We start from the raw sequence: 26,713 nt of genomic DNA, 5'->3' as shown, positions 1-26,713 counted from the left end.
AATAGGTTTATAATAAAAAAAAAATAAACAAATGACTATAATTATTAATAAACCTAAGTATCCTTACATAAACAAATACACAACAGTTATGTGATCTGTACTTAACAAACAGTGAATAGAAACGAATAATAAAACATTTAAATATTATCAGTTGTTGATTGCGTCTGTAGCAAGGAAGTGGTTCTCATCAATCGATGAAAAAATGTGGCCTTCAGAAGATAAATACTCAATAGCATTACTGGAAGAAACATAAATTAATACATTGTACGACTTGAACATATTTAAGGATTACTTGACTTCCATCCTTTCGTGATCCGGGAATTTCGATAATATGTCTTGTCTACCAACACCTAGTTTACTGCCGCTGCCATCATCCGGCATGATGATCCTGTAAACAGCCTGCTGGATACGTGTCAACTTGTTGGTGGTGCTTGAAGAACCGTCAAACATGACACTCATGGAATTCGCTAATTCCGCTCCAGGATTATTTTGGATTTGCAACACTTTGCCCTATATTGAAATAAATATAGTTTATACAATACATACACAGATCCACAAACCTAAGAAAACTTACATCCTTCGACATTTTCTCCGCAACTAATCGCACGTGAATCATCTCCAACAGATGTGTAGTAATCATATTTATGTTTTTAACTTGAGACAAGTTAAAGATCATCACAGACTTCTCCCCATTTATAGACCTCAAAGTTCCATAAATTTGAACATATCTACCTTCCAAGACAGTTGGTAATTTATCATTATCTGTTTCAAGCCATAGTATGCCATTGATTGACCCAGTGTGATCTTCCACTGTGTAACTAGCCTGCGTTGAAGTAACATTCACTTCTCTCAGTATACCAATAATTCTCACCTACAATAAAATAAAATTTAATGATACCAACTAAAACATAGCAAGAACTCAGATTTACAATTTGTACTTTCATTCCGAACAACTCAAATTCCTCTTCTGTGCAATCTCTTATTTGCCTTACACATACTGGCACAATATTTTGCACACGACGGGGCTAAAATCAGAAATTGAGTATTTCAAAATGTACTAATAAGATAGATAACCTCTTGAGATTTCTTCTTTGATGGAGAATCCACATCGTTGCTATTAAAGAAGCCCTGACCACTACCTAGTAGAACAAAGAAAATACATTATTAACCTGTATTTAATATAATTTTCTATTTTATTTACCTGATGTATCAAAAAACATGATGGAAATATAAATAACGATCGTTCTATACCGAAATAACTGAGTTCCACTGATATCTGGTGATATGTAACAATAAAACGTACAGAGAGCAATACAATATAACAATCAAAATAACCGGTCATTCGCTGTCAGTTTAAATTGGCGGGAAATAAATTTTGTTAGTTTGGTAATCTATATGCCAACAAATAATTCTTATAATCAATAACAAATATCAGCATTTTTGAATTCAGGTTTAAATTTAATGTTAATTCTTTTTCAAAGTATTTGTATTNNATATATATATATAGGCAACCAACAACGCTGAAAACAAACTGTTCTTCCTTTAGTCTGAAAGGAAAATCGTTTTAAAAACTTTAATAAACAATTTGAATTGAGGTCAAAATTCACAATTCTACAGTTAGGTGTTGCGTGTAATGTTACAGAAAAACTAATATGAAAAAAATGTTTATGGTCTTCAAATACAATAACTGATGTTTAGGGCCCACGACATTCATAATGAGGCTCTCCAAGATGCTCCAAGAATCAACACTCAATTTTTTATGATTTTCTCTATCATCAAATTTGTCTAAGTTCTCCAAATTTTCTGGGGGAAGGGAGATCAAAATAAGAAATTTCATATAGTATTTAAAATAGACCATTCATTTTAGTATATTTAGAGAAAACTTCATAAAAAAAAAGTACATATGGTAAAATATCTATAAATAACTCCGGTTTTCAACGTATACAATAACATCGCATACACATCTCGAACTTCGGACTAATGCAAAGCAATTGAAAATAATATGGCAGAATACTGTAGAATCGACTGGAGTCGACAGTGTAGACTGTTGCACGTTTTGATTGTTTCTTTTTATCAGTCGTTTCGTATATTGTAAGTATATTAATTTTACTCGATATCTATTCTAAATTATATAAAATGGATTTAGTAATAATTTGTTGTGTAAAACCATTATTAGAGTGAATAAACTAACTACAGTAAAACGCCGATGCTATGTGCTAATATGATTACCAAAAATATCCGTAATTTATGTAATTTTTTGACTAGGAAATTGATAGTAATGTTGTACTTGAAGATAATTCACCAATTATAATTAAAATCCGACGAGTGGAAAATTATATCGTCGATCCCAAAAATTAATTTAGGAAGACGACCAACCAACTCCGATCATTGTGCGCGGCACAAGCTAAGTGAGAAGGGTGGTGGAAGGAAGAAGAAGAACTCCGATCATCGACGAATAAGAAAATACACGAATTTGTAATATTTAGATAAGGAATTTTAAATGATATTACACAATACTGTAGATTGTTGCACGTATTGATTATTGATATTTTTAGAATTCTTGTTATCATCATATTGCAAGTATATTAATTTTACTTAATCGCCGATATCTATTCTATATTAATTCAATTATAAAATTAATTGCTAACAGTCACCACTGTAAAGAAATAATTAGTTGTAGGTGTGTTTTGTTTAATTTTTATAACAAAGATGGAGTATTCCTGGCTAGAAAATAAATTGCAGGAAATTAATAGAAAATGCATTCAAATTAACAATAAAAAGTCGAACAACGACAGCTTAAATATGGTATGTTAACATTCAAATTTTATATGTTAGGTATAAAATAAATATTTATTTTCAGATAATCGGCAAATTAATAGATGTTATGAAAGACACAAGTGTATTATTTAAAACTCTATATGAACGTATCATATTTAATGGAAGTTATTATAACAATTTGAAAATAAGTAAAGCCGATGAATATGATTTAGATTTGATATTAGTACTTCCAGTGGCATTAGAAACAGTTCTAATGCTCACTCCTGAGGCTGGATATGTTGACGTCAAAATAGATATCAGCAAAATAAAAAAACTTGCGTACTACAGAGACATTTTAACGTAAGTATAATCTATAGTTTATTAATGATACAATTGTATTTTATAAAAATTGATATATCTATCAATAATTCTAGGCCTTTGGAGAAATTGTGCGAAAATGGTATTTTTAGTTCTTTAAAAATCCATAGCTGGTTTGAAGGTCTTGTTCAAAAATCATTAAACATTATTAATGCAAGTAAATACTTTCCTCAGTATAAACTTGTACGTATATTCTCAATGTCCAAAGAAATCTCATTAATAATATTATTGTTTGTTTTTTTATATATAGGACATGTATAAGAGCGGACCGGCTGTAACTTTGACCGTACACACACCATTTTCAAGTTATGATATGGACCTTGTGCCATGTTTAAAATTAGACAAGTCCTTGTATCCCAAAGGGTACAAGAAACAAAATTGCAACCATGTATGTTTATGATTCAATCGAATATATACATGAGTTAAATATATATATTATTTTTTTTTTGTGTAGATATATGCTGTTTCGAAGCCAAATAAAGACAAAGAATGGAGACTGTCTTTTATTGAACAAGAATTATCTATTCTACGTGACAATGGCCACGTCAAACCTGCCATAAGGCTGTTGAAGGTATTTTATCCAACGAAAAGTTCATAATTGAATATAAAATATTTTCTTAACATTATTGAATAATTAGTATTCTTCTATTTCAGTTCTTGCGGGATCAAAGAGACCATAAACTTATTAAAAGTTATTTTATTGTAACTGTTGCGATGTGGGATTTGGAAACAACTAATTTCAATGGCAAGTCTCTTAGTTTTGCATTTATGACAGTAAGTAAACTGAAGCAGCAGGTGATACTCCAAACATAATTATTTTTATTTCTATAGCTGTTGGAGTCATTATATAAACACATCTGCGAAAGAAAAATTCCATTTTACTGGAATCCCAATTTAAACTTGCTGAATAAATGCCACAGAGACTATTTGTTCAATTTGGAGAATCAGTTATTGAACATTCTGAAGAAACTTAGGAGTTCCAATTCCAATCCGAACGTTCTCAATGAAGTCTTTAACTTTGATATCCAGGAATCATAAGCAATGAAAAATATCTTTGTATTAAAATTGATGTAGTTTTTAGAAAAAACATTTGGAGAGTAATTTTGGTGTTGATTTAGATGACTTTCTAGGAAATTAAATCTAAAAAAAATGCTATTGATATATTTTTGTTTTACTATTTATTATTTCGTACTTTGTTTATGGCACAAGTTTGATATTTTTTTCATAATATAATTATTATGATAACACAGCGTAATCTCGTGTCATTTCATACCCTAATAAACACACTGGAGCGTGCTGCAAGCAACAAATACACATTTAAACTAATTCGAGATAGTACAAAAATAGAACCGAACTCTTCGGAAGCGTACAGAAACATTATAAAAGCCTTATATAGCAAAGATATTAACTTCCATAGCTACCAGCTCTAAAGTGATAGAACGTATCGTGTAGTTAATTAAAAGATTTCGAAGCATTAAGAAACAAAGAGAACAATTTGGACACATCGTCATTAACATTCACAATATACAAAATAAAGAACAGAAACTGCTTCCGCTATTCTTCGTTGACATTAAACAACAAGAGAACAACTACTTCGACACGAAGTGATAATCGAAATTCCAAGAAACAAAATATTGTAACAACAAAGCAAGATGTGTAAAATGTGGCGATAATCATATGACTGCAAACTGTAAAATAAATGGATTCACACAGACACGGTGCGCTCTATGAAACAAAAATCACCTCTCAAATGATGAACTATTTACAAGGTTTCGAGACGTTCTTGGTTATAATATATCGATTACGCAAAGAATATTTCCTATACCCATGCAGGAATTATAGTTTTTCGGTTTGCGTTGTACATAAAAAAGCGAGCAAAACTATTATCTATATTTTTTCATATTGCAATTATTTCTATAAGCGACAGTTTCTTTATCAAAAATGTATGTACATTAACAAGGACACACATAATTTGCAATTTTCCACTAGTATGTAGTAAGCCATCAACAATGGTTGTTGTTTCTGTACTCAACTTTCTGTTCTTAGCCACATTTTGCAAAGGGGCCAAAGTGCTTGTCGTTATACCGACTCCGGCTTTCAGCCATGCAACCTTTGCCAGTGTCCTATACGAAGAATTGGCACATAGAGGACACGAAGTCACTGCCTTCACCGGATATCCATCCGATACAAAGCATGCTAACCTGAAAGAGATCGAACTATCTAAGCCCATCACCATAGAAACGGACATCACCGAAGCCCTAAATGCGAACAGCGTCCTCATGAACTTCTATTTGCAATGGAAGTTCCTGCAGGCCTGCGACAAAGTCTACACGAATAAAGAGATGCAGAAGTTACTGCTGAACGGTACATTCGACTTAGTGATGATCGAGTGGAACGTCGTGCCGTGTTTTTCCATCTTGGCCGAACACTTCAAGGCGCCTCTAATTGGGATTCGTTCGTTGGGATTGAGATTGGAAGGTTACGATTACATCGCGAATCCCACAAATCCTTCCTACATTAGTATAGCTTACAATAGGCATACGGAGAGTTTCTGGGGACGGCTGAACGATCTGCTCTTTTCGATTTACTGGAGATTGCAACATAACCTCGTGACCATACCAAAAGCTCAACAATTGGTCCAAAAATATTTCCCTTCGTATACGGGCAGCGTCGTCGAAAGCGAAAAGAAAGTCGCATTGATTTTCACCAATACGCATTACGTGATCAACGGAGTTAGACCGAATGTCCCAGCCATAGTCGAGCTTGGTTTACTTCACGTCGGACAAAAGAAGAAACCCTTGACAGAGGTATTCAATTTGCTAATTAATCAATAAATTTGTAAATCATCAATTTATATATTCAGGATTTGAATACGTTTCTGAATGAAAATCCGTATGGCTTCGTTTTCTTCAATTTAGGAACATTGATTAAAACGAAGTTTTTGGATTCGAGGATTTTCCAACACTTTGGTAAGCTGCCATTTAATTTCCTTATAAAATTGGATTCGTCGTTGGATAATTTACCGAGAAACGTGAAAATGGATAAATGGTTTCAGAACGAGGCCATTCTAAGTATAATCAATGTAATCAATGCCTAATAACTAATACTTATATCATAATCTTTTAGCACATCCAAATATTAAATTGTTTATTACGCACGGAGGACTGCTCTCTTTGCAAGAGGCCATTTACCATGAAGTTCCCATGATCGTGATTCCATTCCTCTTCGATCAGCCATACAATGCGTACAGGATGGAAGAATTGGGAATTGGAAAGACCATACAATACCGTGATGTGGGAGGCCCCAACTTTTTAGATGCCATCTTAAATGTTACAGCGGATACAACGTGATTATGTTTTATTGTAACTATCACTAACTAAATACCTTCGTTTCAGATATAAAGTTAATATAAAATACGTATCTAAACTGGTTAAAGACCATATGTTATCTCCTAAAGACAAAGCTATTTGGTGGGTCGAATACGTTTTGAGGCACAGAGGAGCTCCTTACATAAAAAGCAAAGCCGTCCACATGAATTGGTTTACCTACTTATTACTAGATGTTGTTTTCTTTTTAATTGTAATTATTTATTTGATCTGTTTCTTAGCCAACAAATTTTTCACAACCATAAAGAAAATAAAAACTGAGTGAAAATCGATTCCATTTACTTATTTTTTTTTATTAAATTATTGAAGATAATAAAAAACAAGTCATATTGTGCAGTTTTGTTTTATTTTAATTAATTCTAAGATTAATTTAATCGTGAATAACATTTAAGAGACATATTTTATTTATAAATACACAATATTTTTATTGTTAATTTTATATTTAAAAACTTTGTAATTGAAATTATAAGCCAAATTTGGTTTTTTTATAATATCACGTGGTGAAACTGCAATACGCTCGACTACGAAACCTCACCACTATCGCGGGGGCCCAAATATCACAGCAGAATGTATCATGAATCTTTCTGTTTCTTGAGACAAAAAAGGTACGAACTCCCTTTGTGTATTTCTTTGTTTTCGTTGCATCAACTTGCCATATAATTATTATAAAATAGAATGTTTCAAGTAATAATTGAAACCAATTTATATGCCAGAATCAGTAACATCTGAATATAAATTTAGAAATCGTGGTAACATCTCGAAATATATAATTTGAAAACCGGTTTTCTTTCTAGTAAAAAAAAAACCGGTTTTGAATGAATGAATTATTTTAATTAATTGATTGTAATAATTGCAGTCAAAGCAATATTGCCAAATACTATTATTATGAACTAAACAGATAATGGAGAACGTATTATGACTTATTGCCAGATGGAATAATTTAGAGTCATGATAGAAAAATTTGTATACTGAACAGAATATATTCTTAAAGTTTGAAAGCCAATATGTTTAGCATCTGAGCCTTTAGCAATACAAGATGTGAATTTATTTATGGTACGTGATTTGAAAGAAATGATAACTAATGATAAGGTAATGAAATATTTTTAATAAGTTCTTCGTTTTATTTACTTTTATAAATGTGTGGACCACACACCCAATCTCAGTAAAAAAATTTTGGCACTCTACACGACTTAAGTTGGGCACCCCTGGTGTAGGATATTTCTTCCACTACCTTCATTTTTTTTTAATATTCCAAAATATTGTAAGTTTTGCTTTGAGATTTTATTTTAATATATTTTTAACGTTGATATATGTTTAACGTTATAAACAGAAAATGAATATAATATTAATATAAATAGTATGTCCGAATACAAGTTTGGAAAATAAATGATCACAAACGACACCAAGTTGCAACTAGAATGACTACTAACACCAGTGCATGTGTTGAACTAATTAATAATTAAAGTTCATTTCTTTTGTATTTTCAATTTTATAATTGAAAAGAATAGTAAGGGAATTTGGTAAATAAAATTAAACCAAAATTTGATACTGGACTCGATTTTAAATTTTAACTAACCAATTTTGATTTTTTTTAGATTTTAAATTTCAATTTCAACGGAACTGAATCAAAATTTTTATACGAACCGAAACTGGAACGATAAACATTTACTTGGAACGTAACCGTAACTCTCTGCTAACAACTGAAACTTATCTAATTCTTCACGTTTTAATCTCAAGTTAAAGTATCATATAACAAAATTGTTATATAATTTAACTACTGTAGACCGGCATTTTATGAAATAACTAGTTATTTCGTGGAATTCCTGAATTATAACGGTAACTGCGCTATTAAAATCAGAAATTCATTGAGTAGTTTATTAATTTAAATGACAGTTCCTGGTTCTTTGTGTCATGAGTATGAATTATTATATCTATCTAATATATGATTTTTTTTAAATTTATTACCGCTACAATTCTCTTCTAGATGGGGAAACTCAATTATATCTATCTATATTTTGATTGGATATGTTGGATACGAAAATGTTGGAAACAAAGTGACTAATAAATATCACCAACAAATTATTACACATTACATATGTCATTTCGAGTTAAAATTGTCAATGCAATGTAAAGTTTTCTTTGGAGATTTGTTTAAGTGTTAAGTCGATATAAATTACCAAATTCAAAATGCCGAGGGTTTACGACCCCGATTTGGGAAAACGATATGGGAAGCCGGACCTCGAGCGGTTGGGTCTCTTCGTGGAAATGCCCTATATGAATGGCAAGAAATACGTGTCCCCGTTCGAACGTACTTAAGACAATTTAATAATTTCGTTAAAATATGACTTAAATTGTTTTCTGTTGTAAGCGCCGAAGTATCACAAGGGTATGACCTTTCTGAGCGGCGGGTACAAATCGAAGAATGGTACTCAGCACGGCTACTTCGAGGAGGAATTTAAAAGACTGTTTGAAGGCGAAGGAATTACATGGCGAAAACCCAAACAAACGTGCATCATTGGGAGTCACCTTCACTTTTATCACTTAATAATAATAATATTTTTTTAGTGGTAGAAAAAAGAAGTTGGGTCCACTGTCGCCGTTCATCGTGGGCATCAGAGGAAAATCGATCTGCACTCCAGGCGATTATTTTGGAACTTTTTCCGGAAGAGTTGACGCTTTTAGTAATGTGAGAAAGAAAAAACCGAAATACGTATCGCCCAATGCCAACTTCCAAACAAGTAATCCAAAGAAAGGCGGACCCGGATATGCTAATATTTGCATTAATCCTTATCCGACGCACATGTGATTATTTTATCAATTTCCGGTTACATAAAAATCTGTTTGTTCAATATAAGTTACCCAGTTAATTTGCAAATGCATCCGATTTCTGCACAGATTTCTGAACAGATTTTCATGAACATTTTTTAAAAAATTCTATTAATTTGTAATTTTAGGCGCGATCCCTACAAGTACGTGCCTAAAAAGAAGAAACAGAAAAAGGTAGGACCGGTTGAGCCTATGTATACTTCAATTTATCCAGATGCATACTTCACGAAAAATCCGTTTATCGATCCGGAGAGAATGAGGCCAGGTCCGGTATACGTTGAAAGAAAACAGAAGAAAGTGAAGTACAGCAATGATACCTTTATACCAACCGGACCAGCGAAATGGGTAGCCAAAGTTACGAATTAAATGAATTGCGCTTCTTCATTCGTATTTTTTTTAGCCCGGTGGATGTCACGACGGCTGCTTTGATCCGTTCCCCGAATGGAAACGATGCAAGTACGTGAGCATGCTTCAAGCTAATAAACCCTTCATAGGAGACAAAGGCACCTTCTATCCGCAATCGAAAGGCAAGAAGACTTTATTCACTCGTTCCGTCCTCCAGTACAACACTGATTTGAACGTAAATAGTCAAAATTACAAGAAAGCAGTGCCCACCTACACTAAATATCTATTGAACTGTTGAAGATAAAATGAAAGACTGTTTGTTTTTAAATATTTTAATCTAACTCGTAACAGTTTGTTTCTTGGTGTGCATGTGTATAGTATGTTTATGTGTGTTTTGTGTGAACGCGCGTGTTTATATGTTTATTTTCTGTATTAACAAATTCAATCCAAAAAGAAGAAAACCTAAGTAACTAATAACGTTTTTTTTTTCGATGCAAATCAAACAATTAGTAAGTAGCAATTAATAAATATATACAATAAAAATAGTTGCGCGCCAACAGCGATGCCATCTCATGGTTTCGATCCTTTTTGTAAGGATCGAGATGAAATGTTGTGTTGGCGTTCTTTGTTCTTCTTTATATTATCTCTCTCTCCCTCTCTCCAAGGTATTTACAACCTATAATGTACACATTTTAAATTCAAGATAGTTAGTTAACGAGGGATGTTAGAAATCGCTGTATGAGGATTTCTCGAAGGTGACAGGTCGGTACACTTCCTTGGCACCGCCCCAACCCCTCGCAGCTGTGTTGTAGTTCTGAACATTGCTTAAATTATACCTCGTGGGCGGAGTCGGAGGTATCGATTGCGAGTACGATTGGCTGGGTGAAGGGATGTTCTCTATGGGGTTGTTCACATTGTGGGCGGTATATGTCGGCTGAGGGCTGAAGAAACTAGATGGTGGTGGAGCGCTGCTTTCCCTCGGAACGAAGATAGGAGGAGTTGCCGACGGTTTATAGGATGGCGACATCGGAGCTTTTGGTTTGCTCCTAGGTAAAGTTGAAGAGCCTGAAAATGTCATATTATAATCATATTCCCATAAACACAGACCACATACAAAATAGATCTTTCCGTTTATTAACAATATTCTATATTAAAATAATTGGCAATTAACTTAAATATAGGTATTATATAGTTCATTTGGTTATAATTAGTAATAGGAGATAAGTTAGGATTGAAACATGCTATTCTATTTTTATATTTATTGTAAAAACAATTTTTTAAATATATTTATTTTTTGTTAATTTATCTAGTCTAGCAAGCAAAATAAGGTTTTAGAATGATATCAGAAAGCCTTGCCTTGATTTTGACCATTAATAGAAGCAAAAGCAGAGTGTTCCGATTGGAAGCTAGAGTATTTACAGAAGGAGCTGTTTTCTGCGTGCTGGAAACCCTGTTGTTCGAATTCTGGATAGAAGTGTTTCGTTTTCACCTGCGTATTGGCTACATAAAATAAATTATCGAATTCCTTTTCAGCCTGCTGCAGGTAATCGGCCTGCGCTTGAGGACCGGAGTATTTTAGGACTTCGGTCTGCGAGCTAGACCTGTCTATGGACGTTCTACGAGATCCCAGTTTCTCCACGACATCTGGCAGTGGATCTCTGATCTGTTTATATCGCATGATTGGCATGACGTTCTGCTCGAAGTTCTGGATCAAATTCTTAACGGGAACCTTCCTATAATCACAAACATCTTCGCCTTCTTCCAACAAGAGTTCTGTTGCAGGAGGAGGGGTCATCATTAGCGGTTGTGGCTTGTAAACTACTTGAAGGTTTGGTTCAAAATATTGCGTTTGCACTGGCGTCAGACAACGCTCGTTAATAATCTTGAAGGAGGCACCATTCTCGTCTACGTATTGCTCTTCGACCTTCTGATAATCCACTTCATACTCCCTCTCCCTTTGGTAATATATAGCCTCAATCTCTTCGTTCGTTGACTTGGTAATGGTTTCCACTTTTGCCATCTCATTAGTCTTCATTTCAGTGCATATAGATTCTGCTGTTTCACTTGTGAACGCCAAAACCGGTTCTGACTTCTCAATTTTAACTCTGGGATTCTCTATCTGGCTTTGTTGGCCTTGTTCTCGTGCCCTTTTCTGTTTGATGGATTGCCTTCCAACGAGTGCTCGTTTAAACTCAGCGTTGATATCCATCTGACCGAAGAGTGGTCTAGCTCCAATGATGGTTTCGGGTGCCTTTTTGCACCTTGGTCCTTCGACAATATCATCAATTTGCATTCGCCTTTGCTTTTTAACTTCTTGCATTTGTTCCGAAAATTCTTTCTTGACAATCTGCTCCACTGGAGACAAAACTTTGACTTGCTGCTTCTCCTCTTTCGGAGGCGAAACTTTAATGTTTTTCTGAGGAGATGAATCGATCATTTTGGTTTGATTTTGTTGCAGTTGTTGGCTTTGACAAATCGTTTCTTGCTTTACACAATTGCCTAATGTTTGACTTGAAGATGAGAACCCTTCTGCTTGTTGCATGAAACTCTCGGTTTTGGCCTGACAGATTGTCGTCGACGAGGTCGAAGTATCTGCAGCACATTGCTGATAACTGCTTGCCTCAGATTTCATTGCGCACACAGAGTTTCCTTTTTCCTCCCTTACAATTTCCGATTCTTTTCTCATTTCCTGTTTGCTTGTAAATGAATTGTCAGTTTCACTTTGCATTGCACTGGTTGTGAGTTCGTTGCGTTCAAGCTGTACGTTATCGCCAACCCTAGTTTCATTGTATGTAACTTCTCTGGTCTGTACCGGTATTCCTATGCGGACTTTCTTCATTTCGTCCAATTTCTTTTTGACCTCATTGTCATCTGGCAGTTGCGATGTTCTGACCACTTTCGGTTTCATTGATTCACTGACCTTTTCACAGAACTCTTTGTATTTTGGTTCAACTTCCTGGTAAGCCTGCTTAATATCCTTCATTTCAGCAAAGCACTTTTTTTGGGACTCGACCAATTGCTTGGTTTGGTTATCGGAAATGGTAAGCTTATTCAAGTCCACGATTTTTCGTTCTTCCTCTGGTTCCGGTTCTGGCTGTACGGGTTCTGGCTTTGAGGGTTCCTGTTTAGGATTAGTGATTGGAGGGTCGACTGATAATTCATTGGGTATGTAAACTGGAAAAGGAGAACAGGAGCGGCTCGCATTGAAGTGGCCTTTGCTCTCGAACAATTCCGACTGAAGTGTGCGAATCGGGGTAAGTGCATTTCTTCTATCTGTATCGCAATCGCCTAGTGCATAATTGAATTCTGGTTTTTGCGGAGGCGGTGAAAATTTCGGGATCGGCTTGTCCAGAACTGAGGAGAATTTTCGGTTCAACGAGACTTTGGAGTAAGGCTTGGACGGTTTATAGAATGATTTTATCTGTTCAGTAATCGTATATTCTGGTTCTGGAGCGTCCTCTGTTACTTCTTCCTCTAACATCTGAACTTCTGGATTCGGTTCTGCGATTAGAGACGACTCGCTGATGCAGCTCTCGACTTTGAATGGAATTGGACTCGTGCGCATTTTCACAATATCTTTCTCTATAACTTCTGGATTCAAAGTAATATCTTTTATTGCGGGGAAAGGTGACAAAGAACGCTCTTTCTTGGTGATTATTTCGTTACTCTGGAAGGTCTTAACATCTTCGATGACTAAATCTTGTTGGATTGTAACATCGGGGATAGTAGGAAATGGGGATATCGGTCTTTCGACTTGTGGATCTGTTAGGAATGGGGAGACTGATCTGCGTGATTCTTCGAGCTGCGGGTTAGGAAGCCATACGCTACCTATTGATTATGCGAAAGCGTTATAGATTTTAGCGTTTTATGCTAAATATTAGAAAATAATAGGAGAATACGTACTGTACTGTTGCGTCTTCAGAACGGGTTTCGCATTCCAAGCTTGGGGCAAGCTAGGTTTGTAGACATCAACGTTGGTCAAGCCCTTTTGCAGATTATCCACAATTCGGTTGATGCTGTTGCTGTTGTAGGCTGGATTATGTGCGTACCCGTTGGTCGGCATTGCAGACCACGATTCCAAACTATCGTTCCTGAGGGCTTCTTCGTACGAGTTAACAACGGGGGCAACGAACGAGCCCTTGGTGGGGAACGTAGGCGGATGCAGATTCTCAAACGCAGAGTCGACTGAGCCAGTTTCCAGGGCCGCCTCCCAGGGGGATTTGACCAGTTTGACTCTCGGCCGGCTGAAGCGCTCCTAAAATTAGCCAACAATTAAAACAATGCGAGAATTAATTGGCACTGATGCGGTTTGTTATTTAAACGCTTGGCTTTTCCTCACCTGAATCTCGTCCAACTTTTCCTTGTGCTGCATGCGCTGGGCCGTTTCCGGTAAGTAACTCGGGGCCGGCAGATTGCTCAGAGGCGGAAGCGGCGACAGGATCGGAGTCGGAGAAGGCGCAATATCCGTCAACACTTCCTGTTTGGCTCCAATGGTCTCGCCAACCACCCATTTCTCGGACCTTTTGCGTCTCTTCGCAAACAACTCGGCTCCTTCAATTTAAAAAAAATAAATTTTACAACCACTTCCTACATAATAGAACAACGGTAATTTAAAAATAATGCACCTCATATATAAATATAAAAGTACAATGCTTGTATTTTGTACTAAATATACTTTTAATAAAAAAAAAAGTTAAAGCTATATTGTACATCTACATTCTAGATTGTCAATCAACTAGTCTCCATTCTGCTAGATTAATTCTAATTGACTTAGCAGAGGCTAGTTAAAATGATTTAAAAACATATTTTGTATCGATTATTTTTATAATAAATAAATAATTTATTGTTTTTCCTTTTAATAATAGAAACAGTATTTTTTTTTTATATTTTATATGATTTTGTTTTGTTTGGAGTAGTATTAAAAAGTAATAATTAAAGAAGAGTAATTAGTATAAGAATGTAATTTAAAAATAACTCTTGGTATGACTAGTATACATTTACAAAATTTTGTTAAATCAACAGTGTTATAGGAGTATTTCCCTTAGCCAACCTCTTCATCTTCTTCTCTTTCCCCTTCCTCACTTCACTTAGCTGCGCATTTTCGCCAGCCACTGCCTTTGTTGATAAGTTACCTAATCTATGTTATCGGGGTCAGATGGAAAAACATGTGGAATGACTACACAAAATAACTGCTTTCAAATCGGAATCTGGGCGATTCAGTACAAGTGTGTTACGAGAAACCTGGGATTGATATTTGTATTTAAGGGATTAGCCAACCCAAAGCCCGCAAATTACATATATCAGGCAACCCATTGTGCGAATCGTCCGAATGTGTATAAATGGTTGTATATTTATAAAGCAAATATCTTTTCTATTTTTCTAACGTTTCTAATGTGTCAATAATGCGAAAAATGAATGTAATTTGTATTGAAAACTAATTAATAATAATGATAATAATAATAATTTGTGAATACGTAAATATGTAATAAAATAGTAAAGAAAATCTCATAAAGTCTTACCTTTTCCTTTCGGTGAGTTCAAATCCTTTACGATTTCCGCGCAGACGTCAGGTGATAGGGCGGATTCGATGTTAAAACCTTGCTTCCTCAGCGAGTTTATGTCTTGAACTTGACCATGAGGATTCATGACCAGCTTCAGGATCGATTTGCCATCGGGACCCGTTTCCCCATTTCCATTCTGAGTTCCGTTAAGGTCACCTGCAATACAAAATTCATATTTTAAAAATAAACATATTTTTAGAAAAATAATAAGTACAATTAGGTGATTGTCAGATAATTAATGTCAATAAAAAAAATGACAGGCTAAGTGGATTGAGGAAGGCGGAAATTTACCAGAAACGAAGAAATGTCATGGACAAGGGCGGCTTGTTCACAAGGGCCTTACATACATCTTTGTAATTGTCAGTTGGCTTATCTTTATTAGAAAGTCATTTAACTTATAGATACCTTTTTCGAATTGTCAAATTTAATTGTAATTGGTTTAGTGATATCTGTCACCTCAGCTGATGCAAAACATTATTTTTGCACTCTAAGACTTATTAAACAAATACTTGTAATACATTCGAAAGAGCAACATTGGTTAAAATGTTCTATTCTCAAATTTATTCAAATAGTTTTATTACTAGAAATTCACCAGTTTAATCAAAAAGTAATCGAAAATTTACTTATATGAAACAAAAATATAAATAATACCCACTGTATATGGGTAGAACCAACAATAAGCTTCTTTGAACTAAAATTGTTTAATGAATTTCTTTGATGCAATAATTTAAATAGTTTCTGGAATTTAAGTATTGGAATTCCTTTAAAAGCTTATATGTTTATTTATATAAAAATTAAAGATATGATAGATGAAAGGAACAAAGAGCGATATTTTGTGCGCATTCATTCATAGCGCCGCAATAAATTTCACATTGATATGAGTTTGAACATTTTAGACTTACCTTCGCTTTCGTGAACCCACTTGACGGATCTCTTCTTTCTGTTCACGTACATAGACTGACCCTTGCTCGATTTGTTGCTGATATCGCTCAGAGAACTTGAAATTCTTCTAGCCAACTCTACTTGATCCTCGACGGTGGGGTGAAGACCAGACGCGTAGAATGCAGAAGATGCGTACATTTTTTCTGCAAAGCAAACACGATCAATCAACAGTGTACGTGGATATTTGGCACTTTCGCATTCGAATTGTTCGAATGGTGCCAAAGCATCCGAGGCATTGGGCAACACATTTCTCGAGTCTACTCACTGTTCTTCGGTGTAATTTGCGGGGCATCGTCGGCCGGCGTGAAAATCTTCTCCAAGTTGACCGGCGGTTTGTTTGGATTAGAGTTCTCATCCTGAAAGGAGTACAGATTCATTGTTCAAACAAGAATGGCAATGGAGAGATATTGTCTATAGCACATTCGCACCAAGAATGTTTTATATATAAAGAAGTTCTAGTTTTGGCTGCTCAATGACAAATGATTCAGATGATTCGGGACGGAATTTGGGCCCGAAAGTGGTGTGCCTTCGCAACACTCGGAAATACGCATCTCCCATCCGTTTTTCTGAATCATTCACATCGCTAGACTTACTGCTATTCACCTACTCAGTTCATAATACTTGTTCCTTTAAAACGTGTAGTAGTGTGTAACTTATGTTTCTAAAATTATAATATATTGGTAAGAAATACACGAAAGTATATTCATTAGCTCAATTGCCTATTAAGCGTTGTCTATATGTATAAACAAATAGAAATTCTAATGATATATAATTATTTATTTTCTACATTGTTTTTGTGCTATTTTCTAAAATATATATTTCTTAATTTTATTTGATTATTTTGACGCAACAGTGTTTTAAGTATTTCAGTCTCCAAATCTTGTTCTTGTTTTTTGTTCTTTATTAATAATAAATAAGTTCTTGTATTTTCTTTAATTGGAAAATACATTGTTATATATAATGTGATTTGCGACGCAAAATTACAGTATTCGAAATTACTTTTTAGTACATTGTTCAATAAACTATAAAGATTTTCGTTTTTGAATTATGCATATTATTTCAAGGTCGTCATGAAGTTGGCTCGGCATTTTAATTTTTAAAATATAACATCCGAATATTGCATTGAAAATAATTTATATTAACCCTTTCATACCTTCATTTTCTCGCTGCTCATTATCTGACTTTTCCTCAATGTCTCCGTCAATTTCATAAACCTTGAATGAACCTCGAATTTTCTTTAAATTTCTTTAATCATCAGATATATAAATAAAAACAAACATACTAGAAAAAACACCCAGTGGGTGGCAATTGCGTACATAAATTTCAAAGAGCTATGGTTCATAAACCTTATACTTTACATTCCAGACAAAATTATTCTTTGTATAGAAAATATTTATATTTTATCTAATATATATTTTAGGCTATTATTTGCCAGCTCACACAGCACAATAAAAACTTAGCACTTAGACACAAAAAGATTCAAATATGGTAGAAGTTAGTAACGAAATATATTTACAATAGTTTGTCGAGACTATATCTAGTGTTTTATGCTGAAAACCAGTATTCAGTTATAAAATAAAACGCTCTACATATTACAGTGTTAAGTCAAATTGTTATTATTTGTACTTTTTCTTATACAAATTATCGAATACTTTAATTATAATAATTTAAAATTGACTAAAGATAAAGTTTTATTCTACCTAATACCATTACTATCAAATTATATTTAAATTTTTGGCAGAAAGACTTTAATAAATAGCACTTTTTTTTATTTTATTGTTTTAAATTCAAATGTTTCAGAAGAAATAATATTCCTGTAAATTAAATATCTGAACCAATTATTAAATATTTAATTCCACCTCTTACTTCTTCACATTTTCTTTTTTTTGTAGAATATAAAAGATATTATAGATTTATATGTTATTTGTATTTACATAATTCAATAACAAAATCATTTAAAGAAAAATATAACAATATTTGTCTTTACTTAATACATATAGTTTTGTTATTTTTACATGATTTTATTCTCTCTTGTTACAACAAACAGTATGACCTGAGGATATATGACAACGCAAATGTCGGTGTCGAACACACAAATATATCTTATTTGGTTTGTGGCACCTAAAGTATTCAGTACTTCAGATACAAATGCAGGAGCATGCATATAGAACATGACTTTATATGTGTTTAATTATTGTATCCTTTACGGTAATCGAGACGGTTAACCTCAAGGATATTCGAAAAGAAAATCAATTGTAAACAATTATCATACTATGCAAATCATCTTCAAATTTTAGGTCTTGTAATGCCATATTTTTGTTGTATTTGAAAATAATTTAACTTAATGTGTAGGTATACCTGGATATGTCAAAATACCAACTGAACTGACTGTGAAAGATAGCATCGATGAAATGAGAACAATTTCTTTGGAACAAATTAAGTGGATGGGTATCACCAATACATGTGTCATCAAAAACTGCTTCTAGTGTAAAACTATCATAGAATCATGGGTGACATCCAATAACCAAGTATTCAAGGCCAAATCGAATGTTAAGATAATTTTCATCGAGTCCACGATTCAACGTATCTTGAGCAGCAACATTTTCAAATGTGGCTCCATTAATAAGAGCGTCATCGTATTCCCATATCACCATAGAGCACGTGAGAAGTGCTCCAGAAAACTAAAAAGGTGCATTGATTGCAGAAGTGTCATTACTACTAAAGTTTCAATGTTTGTTGGTGAAAATTTTATTATCGATGATTATATGCTTCTAAATTATTGTGATATTTATGTTGAATTTTATATTTAATTATGATGTAATTATGATACATATGATGCAAGCGAAACTTCGTTATATGTTGTGTTGTTATGTGTTGCTCACAACACTCTGCTCAAAATTTTGAACTTTATTATCAAACAGTTGTATTTAGAAATGCATGTGTTCATTTAAATCATACTGCATTTCATGATGAAAATGAAGTGTAGAGGAATCCTTGTGCTTATTTCTTCACTTGCACTGGAATATGTTCACATCGAGATTATCGAATCACGCTAAATCTCTGTTTATAAACGCTCGGCATTAGTCTATTAACAGATCTGTCACTCCTACACGCACTTGCCAGAATGATCTATGGGAGACTCATAGGAGATATATTTTTGTGTATTTTAAACTGAAAGTAGTCTGATTTATTATAGCTTAAGATTTTGCATTTACAAGATATTAGTTGTTTCCGGAAATTACTTTACTAAGTTAAGTACAAAGAAAAAAATGATGAACATTTGCATTTTGATACAATTTAAATTTAAGCTTGACATAAAGTAAAACATTTTAATTTAATAAATAATAAGGGGTTGGCAAGAAATTTGTGTTTTTAGAAATAGATAAATAGTGTTAAATTTCTAAAGAACAAGGTTTTGAAATTTGATACATGTCACTTTTAGCTTACTTTAGAAACAAAATGACTAGAAGTTCTATAAATCAAAATGGAAAATATTTAATTGAAGAAAATTCATTACTTTCTTGCCAACTCAATATATTTTTAATATATAAAAGACTTTTAAATAATAGTTTTTCAAATTTTCTTTTTTAAAGATGCTTACATAATCTTGACACTTCAGACACTTCATCAATTTATCTTCAGTAAAATTTGGTTCTCCAAATAAAAATAGAACACGAACAAGATAGATAGTTTAGTACCAAAATAATGAAAAGATAAGATTCTAACTGTTTTGTTAAATCAATATTAACTAATAGAATAATCATTGGATTAAATCACTAATATGTAAGATGCACAGAAAATCAAAAAATGAGAATTCTTGATCAATTTTAGTTGCTTTAAATTTACAAATTGTTAAATTAAAATTTTATGAAATATAACTAATAATTTTTATAATAAAAAAATAAAAATTGTGCATGATTTAATTCATATGTAATTGGTAAACACGTAACAGTCACAATTAATTAAGTGTTAATATGGGCTTATAAATACTGCGTTTCAATAAAGTTCAAATCATTAATAATATCTTTTCGAAACAATACCACGAATTTTGAAATGCTTGAGACTTTGAAAATTTACACTCCATTAAGAAGTAAAAAAAGAATTTGGCTCAAAAATACAAAAATTGTTGCAATTTATGTGATCAATTTATATAAATTAATTGAAGCTTCCACACTTTGGTGGTGGCTATTTACGAGGTGATCAAATTAATTGAGTAAAACCAAAAATTGGACACCAGATTGGGATAAAGTTTGTATACTTGTTGCAAAACGATCTCTTTTTTGTCCTACTTTTAATCTCTATATATAATTTTATGTTTTTTTCTTTAAATATTTCATTAAATGTATGATTTCTATTAATTTACAATAAAAAAATGTTTCGTAGCAACTTTGCTTAATATAAATACCTAATAATTTCAAACAAATATTATTCATGTCTCATTTCAATTTATTTGCTTTAAATTAATGTAGATTTTTAACATCAATTATAAATTAAAGAATTTGTTTTCGCAACACCAAAAAATTGAGCAATTATAATTACGAATTAATTAAATAATTCAATATTTAATAAAATTGATCTTTTTTTATACTAACGCAAGTTTTACGGATATGTTGATTGTCTAAATAGTTGTGATATTTTAACTAATTAAATTCCATCTAAAATTAATATTCATACTGCACATTCCACAACTTTCGTAAACTGTGTACCAAAATGGATCAATATCAAAATATAAGTATTAAATAAATCTATTAATATATCAAAAAAATAATGACTATAACTTAAAATGTTACGTTAGATATAAGATTAATCTTATATGAATTTAAAATGTATATTTTGTAATATCACAGACTTGTGTTACGATCAATAAATATCAAAGTGCACTTGGAATTTATTGTTTTAATACACCACTTTTAAATTGAAAAGAAAGGAGCACAGAAAGAAAAAAAGGTAGACTCACGTACTTCAAATCTCACTCGTTTCTCGCTCTTCTTCCTCCTGACCGTGCAAATTTCAGCGCCCAAGAACATTTCAATGATGAAACTGCCTCACTTCCTGGGTGAAATTCGCAAAACATTCGAATACGCGTGTAAGATTTTCGTTTCTCTTTTTTTTATTGTTGTTCTTTCTTCTCAGTATTTTGTAGTTTTTTTTAGTCGGGAATAAATATCGGGTGGGCGCTATCCGTTGGCAAACGTTCAAACTCGCGTTCTAATTGAATCTGCGTCAAAACTCTTATTTTATAAATGTATTCGAATTATAATAATAATAAGATCTCGCGTGGTTCGTTTTATCGACGTCGGGAAAAAAATGATGAAAACGTTCCGTCCAAACGAATCGGATCCGCGAAACGAACAGAAATTTTCGTTCTAGCGGTCCACGGCTAATTTTAGCCCGTGTTTTGGCTAAAATGAAGTAATCGACAAATGCTGTTGCGAACGCAACAAATCCGAGTTTTGCTGCAGCAGAATAATGAAAGGCGCATGGGGGAAGTGGGATGTCGGACGAAGTAAATTGACCGGGAGGCAGGGAAGGATTAAACGAAGGATTTGCTTAAAAATACATTTGACCCACATTTTTTTTATTGATTCTTGTTTTATTTTTCTTCATTCGTTTCGATTATCGACTACTAAGAAGACACCGACATTGTGTGTGCTTCTTATGTAAACATTATTTCTTAATAAAACATCGGAACGTATGCCTTATTTTGTTCATAATCAGGGAACATTTTTTCACAAAACTACACAAGAAATTGAATCTGACAATATTTCATCAAGATTATATGATAGATTCGTTTAAAAAAATGAACTAACAAGTTTAAAGGATTTCAATCCAAAAACCAATATGTTGAGGAATGGTCAACAAACTTCACTTAAATTGCTTGCAGTTGACAATTTTAAAGTGCAAAATAGAATGGAAATATTTTTCTTTAACAATTGAATTTACAATGAAATAATTGAAAAATATTATTTCTGTTTGAAGAAATATGAAGATACAAATGGAATTCCGTATCACTTTTGGTCTATGTTTGCACAATAAATTTAACATATTTGTTGGTCAAACACTAACCGAAAGTTTAATTTTATAAACCGTACATCTTACACGATACTAATTTTTGACTTTTTTTAATCAATAAATTACTTCACTCTTGGAAGAGCCTTACTACTGACTTATCTTTATTATATGTAGTACGTAAAATTTCTGAAAAGCAGTCTTTTCATAAGAAATTCAATAAATAGATCTGCGTTTCTCAAACTTTTTAGTTTGTTACGTTTTTTTTATTTAATTGTAGCATATAATATTATAATATAAAATTATTATTTAATAAAATTTCCTTTTAATTGATATATTTTGCAGCTATATTTCTAAACAATAAATTATGAACAAAATATATTATATATTCATAAATTTAATACACTTTATTTATTAATTCTTGTTTATTCATTCTGCTATCATCACAATAATTGTAGAAACTTTATTTTATATGGTGTTGGAGCTATTGTAGAAGTAATAATTTTATTTTAATGTATTTTTTTTTAATGAAATTCCGATATTATTTTTTAAACTTGCGTTTAGAAATATTAAATTGTCATCTTTAAATAGCCCAAGTAAATATCTCTTTTCGTAATTAATATTGATTAATTTTTTTTTGTAAATTTCTTCTGCATATTCTCATTATTATTTTAAAAATAATGGAGTAAAATACATTTCTAATAAATCCGCACAAAATGAGACTTGACTGTATAAAGGAAATAATCGATCAATTGAATTGTATATAAGAAAAATAATTAATTGTGCTTAACATTTTCAAACCGGCCTGTAGTGAGCCCGGACTAATGGAAAGCTTGAAAGTAAATTTCTCTTCAAGTTGTTCATATAAAACTTAGGTTTACAACGAGACCTTGCTTAACGAGCACCTCGCATAACGAGCATTTTGATCAACAAGAAAAATGAATTTTAAGGAAAAAGACTCACTCAACGAGCGACGTTTCGCATAACGAGTGGCGATGAGAAGAGAAGTACCTGATTGCACTACTGCTACATCATTTTTAAAACTTGTGTACACATGTGTATTTTTGAATATGTTTCACTATTCGAGTAAAAATCCGAATATTTTGGAACGGATTAAACTCGTTAAGCTGTTATTTTAGCACATAACTCCCATTACTAAGATCTAGACTTAAAAAGTCCAAATTTAAAATATCATTACTTTGTTAATATAATTTATTAAAAAAAGAAGCATAATACTACATAAATCATAATAAGTCGATTATTTCATTCAATTGTGATTTACATTTACTAGCATTACGTTGTAAAAAATATATATTAATTTTAAATAATAATATGTACTTTTTAATAATAAATATAATAATTTAGTTAAATTCATTAAAATATAGTTTTTTCTTTTTAATATAGACTGTAAAGTTCAAATCTCGTGATTTCCTTATATAAATATAAAATGGACTCATTTATTAAAAATAAATAAATACTATTATTCTAAATAAACAGGAATTAACAATACTTTTGATGTTAATAAATTTACACTAATTACTTAAAATTGTCGACTTGAATATTGTTTCTTAATCAAAAATGTATTATAAATTACTCATAAAATTACAGCACACAAATATTTTCTAATATTCACTTTTGCATAAATAATATTCTAGGAATAGTTAACAAATATTAAAATAGTTAATAAAATATTAAAAGAAATATTCACAAATAATTAACAAATACTTAAAGAAGTTGTATTAAAGCTTAATGCAAAGATTCTCATCTATCTCTTCTATTAAATTCGTGAGAGTAATGCCAATATCTTCAAAAGTGGGCCGATCTTTCGGGGAGGTCTTCCAACAATGATCCATCAGTTTGTACAAATTACTGGTGCAATTTATAGGAATATCTATCCTCTTTCCATCAACCAGAAAGTTAACAACTTCCTTGTTGTCCAAACCTAAATATGGATAGCCTCCAAGTGTAACAATTTCCCACAGCATAATCCCGAAACTCCAAACGTCGCTCTCTGATGTATAGATAAAACGTGTTATGGACTCTAGCGCCATCCACCTCAATGGAACCTTTCCATTTCCTAACTGACAATAGACGTCATCGGCATAAATATCACGGCTCAATCCGAAATCGGAAACTTTAGCAGTTCCGTTCTCGCAGATCAAAATATTTCTGGCTGCCAAATCGCGATGCACCATTCGCATCTTACCCAAATGGATCATCCCTTCGGAAACCTGTTTCGCCAAGTGCAGAAGCGAACGCATCTTAGGCGCTTCGAATTCGTCTCCGCGTTCCATCAAATCATTCCAAATGGATCTCAAATATGCAAGCAGATTACCATTCGCGCAAAACTCAACAATTAGCAGCGGCTTTTCAGTTTGATGACTATATCCAATCATGGACACGATGTTAGGATGTTGACCAACGGTTTTCATTATTCTAATCTCCTCTTGAAACTGCTTGAGGATAAAATCCTGCGAATATTCTTTTACAGTTTTAACGGCAACATTGATTTCGCATCCGTCTCGATTGAGAGTGGCCCTTTTAACGATGCCGAAGGCGCCTTCCCCCAGTATCTCCTCGATATGCAGATCGTCTGCATTGATTTCCCAAAGGTCTTTAGTGTACAAGTCGTTAAAAGCGAATTTAGAATTGAAACTGAAAATTAACAATTTGGACCTGTACTTGCACAGTATCATGAGTGCTAGTACTAGTACGAAAAACGCTATCATTCCAACAAAGAGTAAGGTGATCTTGTTACTTTTAGTCTGCTTAATCAAGTTGAAGGAACGCTTTTCAAAAACCTCCTCACTGCTTCCATACATTGTATAAGCGGTTATAAACACCTCATAGTACAATCCTACGATAACAGACCTGAACTTGACGTGGTTTATGTCTCCCGTCACGTTGGCGCTGAAACTAGATGTATTCTGTTGTAGTTCCATGGATACTAAAATGATTAAGTAATAGTCCGGAGTTTTATCCGGTTTCGTCCAGCTGACAGTGATATCACATAAGACACCTTCCTTCATTTCCTGCAGCACGGATTCTTGAAGTATTAAACCAGTCGGATTTGCCGGTTTGCAATAGTTATCGTTGAAGCATTTTGGCATGGTAATGTTACTCCACGTTCTTTCTCCTTCTCTCGTCATCCACGCGTCAATCCCGGATATACCGAAAGAGTAATCGTGATCCAGCTCCAAGTCGATAATTTGCAAGCTAAAATTTCCTCCCGGTTCCAACATTTCCATCTGAACGTAATTCTCTCGTCCGATTATAACCAAATGATAAAAGCAAGTCAGATCTTCGGCCGGCTGCCATGTAACATCAGTAGCGAAATACCTCCCATCATCTTCCTGCATTCGCAGTTCACCCATTTCCAAAGTAATAACTGGAAGAGGTTTATGGTCCGCCTCCCACGTTAGCACCCAATCAGAGACAACCGGTCCGCTTATTAACTTCGATTCAACGAACGTCCACCACACCTTAACTCTGTATTCCGCACTGTACTTTAAACCCTCAAAAATGAACACATTCGATCCGTGCACCGAAACGTTCCTCGTTTCGACACCTCTTTCCTCGATCTTCACCAAATAAGAAGCGTTCCATCCAACATCCGGCATCTTGAACGTCAACAAGTTATGCGCTTTGCAGTAGACTACCGGTTTTGAGAATTCTTCCGGTGTCTCAGACGCTTCGCACGGTCCGCAATCCGCACTTTCCCACTTGCACTTTTCCGCGCACATCATCTCCATAAGGTCACTGGGTCGGGCCACGTTCACCGAAACTAGGCCGCACAGGACAAATAGATGGAGAAACATCGTCGCACCAGACTCTGGCCCAAATGCAAATACCAGTCAAAGAACGAATGTATATAGTAGGTATTTACGTGTATAGTATTCAGGTACAAAAGGATAATTACGTTTTAATAGTTTCCGAGTGGGTAATATAAACCTCAAATTATTCTTTTCCTTTATTTTTGGAATTTTGCAAACGGGTTTTAACAGAATTCTATTACGACAGGTTTTCTTGAAATTTATTTTGAAGACGACATTCAATTATTTGCTTGCCTTGTGAGTCGACATCGCCAGACTGATTCTATCAATCACTAACATATTTTTTTTTCATAAATTTTGTTTTTAAAAGATAAATAAATACTATTTCTGTAAATATTATTTTCATTTTAAAGAAGGTTTCATCAAAAATTAGAAACGAATTACATAAATCACAAAGATTCATAGAAAATATTATAATAAAAAAATATTAATTTGAGATAATAAATATAAAAAATTCCGAAAAAAGAAAAATTTTATTTTTTTGTTTTATATTATGCTAATTACAAAATAATGTATTGTTTTGTTTTGTGAAGTTCTTTGTATATTGCACTTGCACACATTTAATATCAATCACTTCTATAATTTAGAATAGCAGCCAATAAACATATTTAATTATAAGAAAATGTAATTGATTTGCAACAAAACTGTTTAACATTTTCAGTTCATAAAACGTCTT

At 33.1% G+C, this 26,713-nt stretch overlaps 7 protein-coding genes across 10 annotated transcripts in view; 4 read left to right on the top strand and 3 right to left on the bottom strand.

The window, feature by feature from the left end:
• Positions 1-24: 24 nt before the first annotated feature.
• On the bottom strand, positions 25-1,353 carry LOC108568367 (replication protein A 32 kDa subunit). Its single transcript, XM_017929414.1, has 6 exons — positions 1,202-1,353; positions 1,075-1,139; positions 930-1,025; positions 575-871; positions 293-510; positions 25-238 (listed from the first exon to the last, which is right to left on the bottom strand). The coding sequence occupies exons 1-6, from the start codon at positions 1,218-1,220 to the stop codon at positions 148-150; spliced, it is 786 nt and encodes a 261-aa protein (XP_017784903.1). The 5' UTR covers positions 1,221-1,353; the 3' UTR covers positions 25-147.
• Positions 1,354-2,709: 1,356 nt separating this feature from the next.
• Positions 2,710-4,296, top strand: LOC108568334 (cyclic GMP-AMP synthase-like). Its single transcript, XM_017929344.1, has 7 exons — positions 2,710-2,805; positions 2,861-3,117; positions 3,192-3,318; positions 3,386-3,523; positions 3,590-3,706; positions 3,790-3,909; positions 3,967-4,296. The coding sequence occupies exons 1-7, from the start codon at positions 2,710-2,712 to the stop codon at positions 4,171-4,173; spliced, it is 1,062 nt and encodes a 353-aa protein (XP_017784833.1). The 3' UTR covers positions 4,174-4,296.
• Positions 4,297-5,136: 840 nt separating this feature from the next.
• Positions 5,137-6,786, top strand: LOC108568321 (UDP-glucuronosyltransferase 2B10-like). The gene is made up of 4 exons (XM_017929327.1): positions 5,137-5,942; positions 5,999-6,206; positions 6,262-6,481; positions 6,531-6,786. Exons 1-4 carry the CDS (start codon positions 5,145-5,147, stop codon positions 6,784-6,786), a joined length of 1,482 nt encoding a protein of 493 aa, XP_017784816.1. The 5' UTR covers positions 5,137-5,144.
• Positions 6,787-8,708: 1,922 nt separating this feature from the next.
• LOC108568320 (UPF0602 protein C4orf47 homolog) lies at positions 8,709-9,327 on the top strand. The gene is made up of 3 exons (XM_017929326.1): positions 8,709-8,829; positions 8,890-9,028; positions 9,087-9,327. The coding sequence occupies exons 1-3, from the start codon at positions 8,709-8,711 to the stop codon at positions 9,325-9,327; spliced, it is 501 nt and encodes a 166-aa protein (XP_017784815.1).
• Positions 9,328-9,359: 32 nt separating this feature from the next.
• On the top strand, positions 9,360-10,158 carry LOC108568349 (UPF0602 protein C4orf47-like). The gene is made up of 2 exons (XM_017929374.1): positions 9,360-9,692; positions 9,748-10,158. Exons 1-2 carry the CDS (start codon positions 9,540-9,542, stop codon positions 9,988-9,990), a joined length of 396 nt encoding a protein of 131 aa, XP_017784863.1. The 5' UTR covers positions 9,360-9,539; the 3' UTR covers positions 9,991-10,158.
• A 154-nt stretch (positions 10,159-10,312) lies between these two features.
• LOC108568346 overlaps positions 10,313-26,713 on the bottom strand; it is a 37,114-nt gene continuing 20,713 nt past the window's right edge. For all 4 annotated transcript variants that reach the window (XM_017929367.1, XM_017929366.1, XM_017929370.1 and 1 more), the window contains exons 7-12: positions 16,461-16,551; positions 16,156-16,338; positions 15,212-15,409; positions 14,032-14,243; positions 13,596-13,947; positions 10,313-10,757 (exon numbers count right to left, since the gene is read on the bottom strand). In XM_017929367.1, coding sequence (XP_017784856.1) covers positions 10,417-10,757; positions 13,596-13,947; positions 14,032-14,243; positions 15,212-15,409; positions 16,156-16,338; positions 16,461-16,551 — 1,377 coding nt within the window. In that variant the 3' untranslated portion in view covers positions 10,313-10,416. The remainder of the gene's footprint in view (positions 10,758-13,595; positions 13,948-14,031; positions 14,244-15,211; positions 15,410-16,155; positions 16,339-16,460; positions 16,552-26,713) is intronic.
• Positions 23,944-26,351, bottom strand: LOC108568347 (tyrosine-protein kinase receptor torso-like). Its single transcript, XM_017929371.1, has one exon. The coding sequence runs from the start codon at positions 26,020-26,022 to the stop codon at positions 23,944-23,946; it is 2,079 nt and encodes a 692-aa protein (XP_017784860.1). The 5' UTR covers positions 26,023-26,351.

The sequence above is a fragment of the Nicrophorus vespilloides genome, unplaced genomic scaffold (genome assembly GCF_001412225.1).
Source record: "Nicrophorus vespilloides isolate i.1.1-1 unplaced genomic scaffold, Nicve_v1.0, whole genome shotgun sequence".
Lineage (NCBI taxonomy): Eukaryota > Metazoa > Arthropoda > Insecta > Coleoptera > Silphidae > Nicrophorus > Nicrophorus vespilloides.
This window is presented reverse-complemented; position numbering and strand designations above follow the sequence as displayed.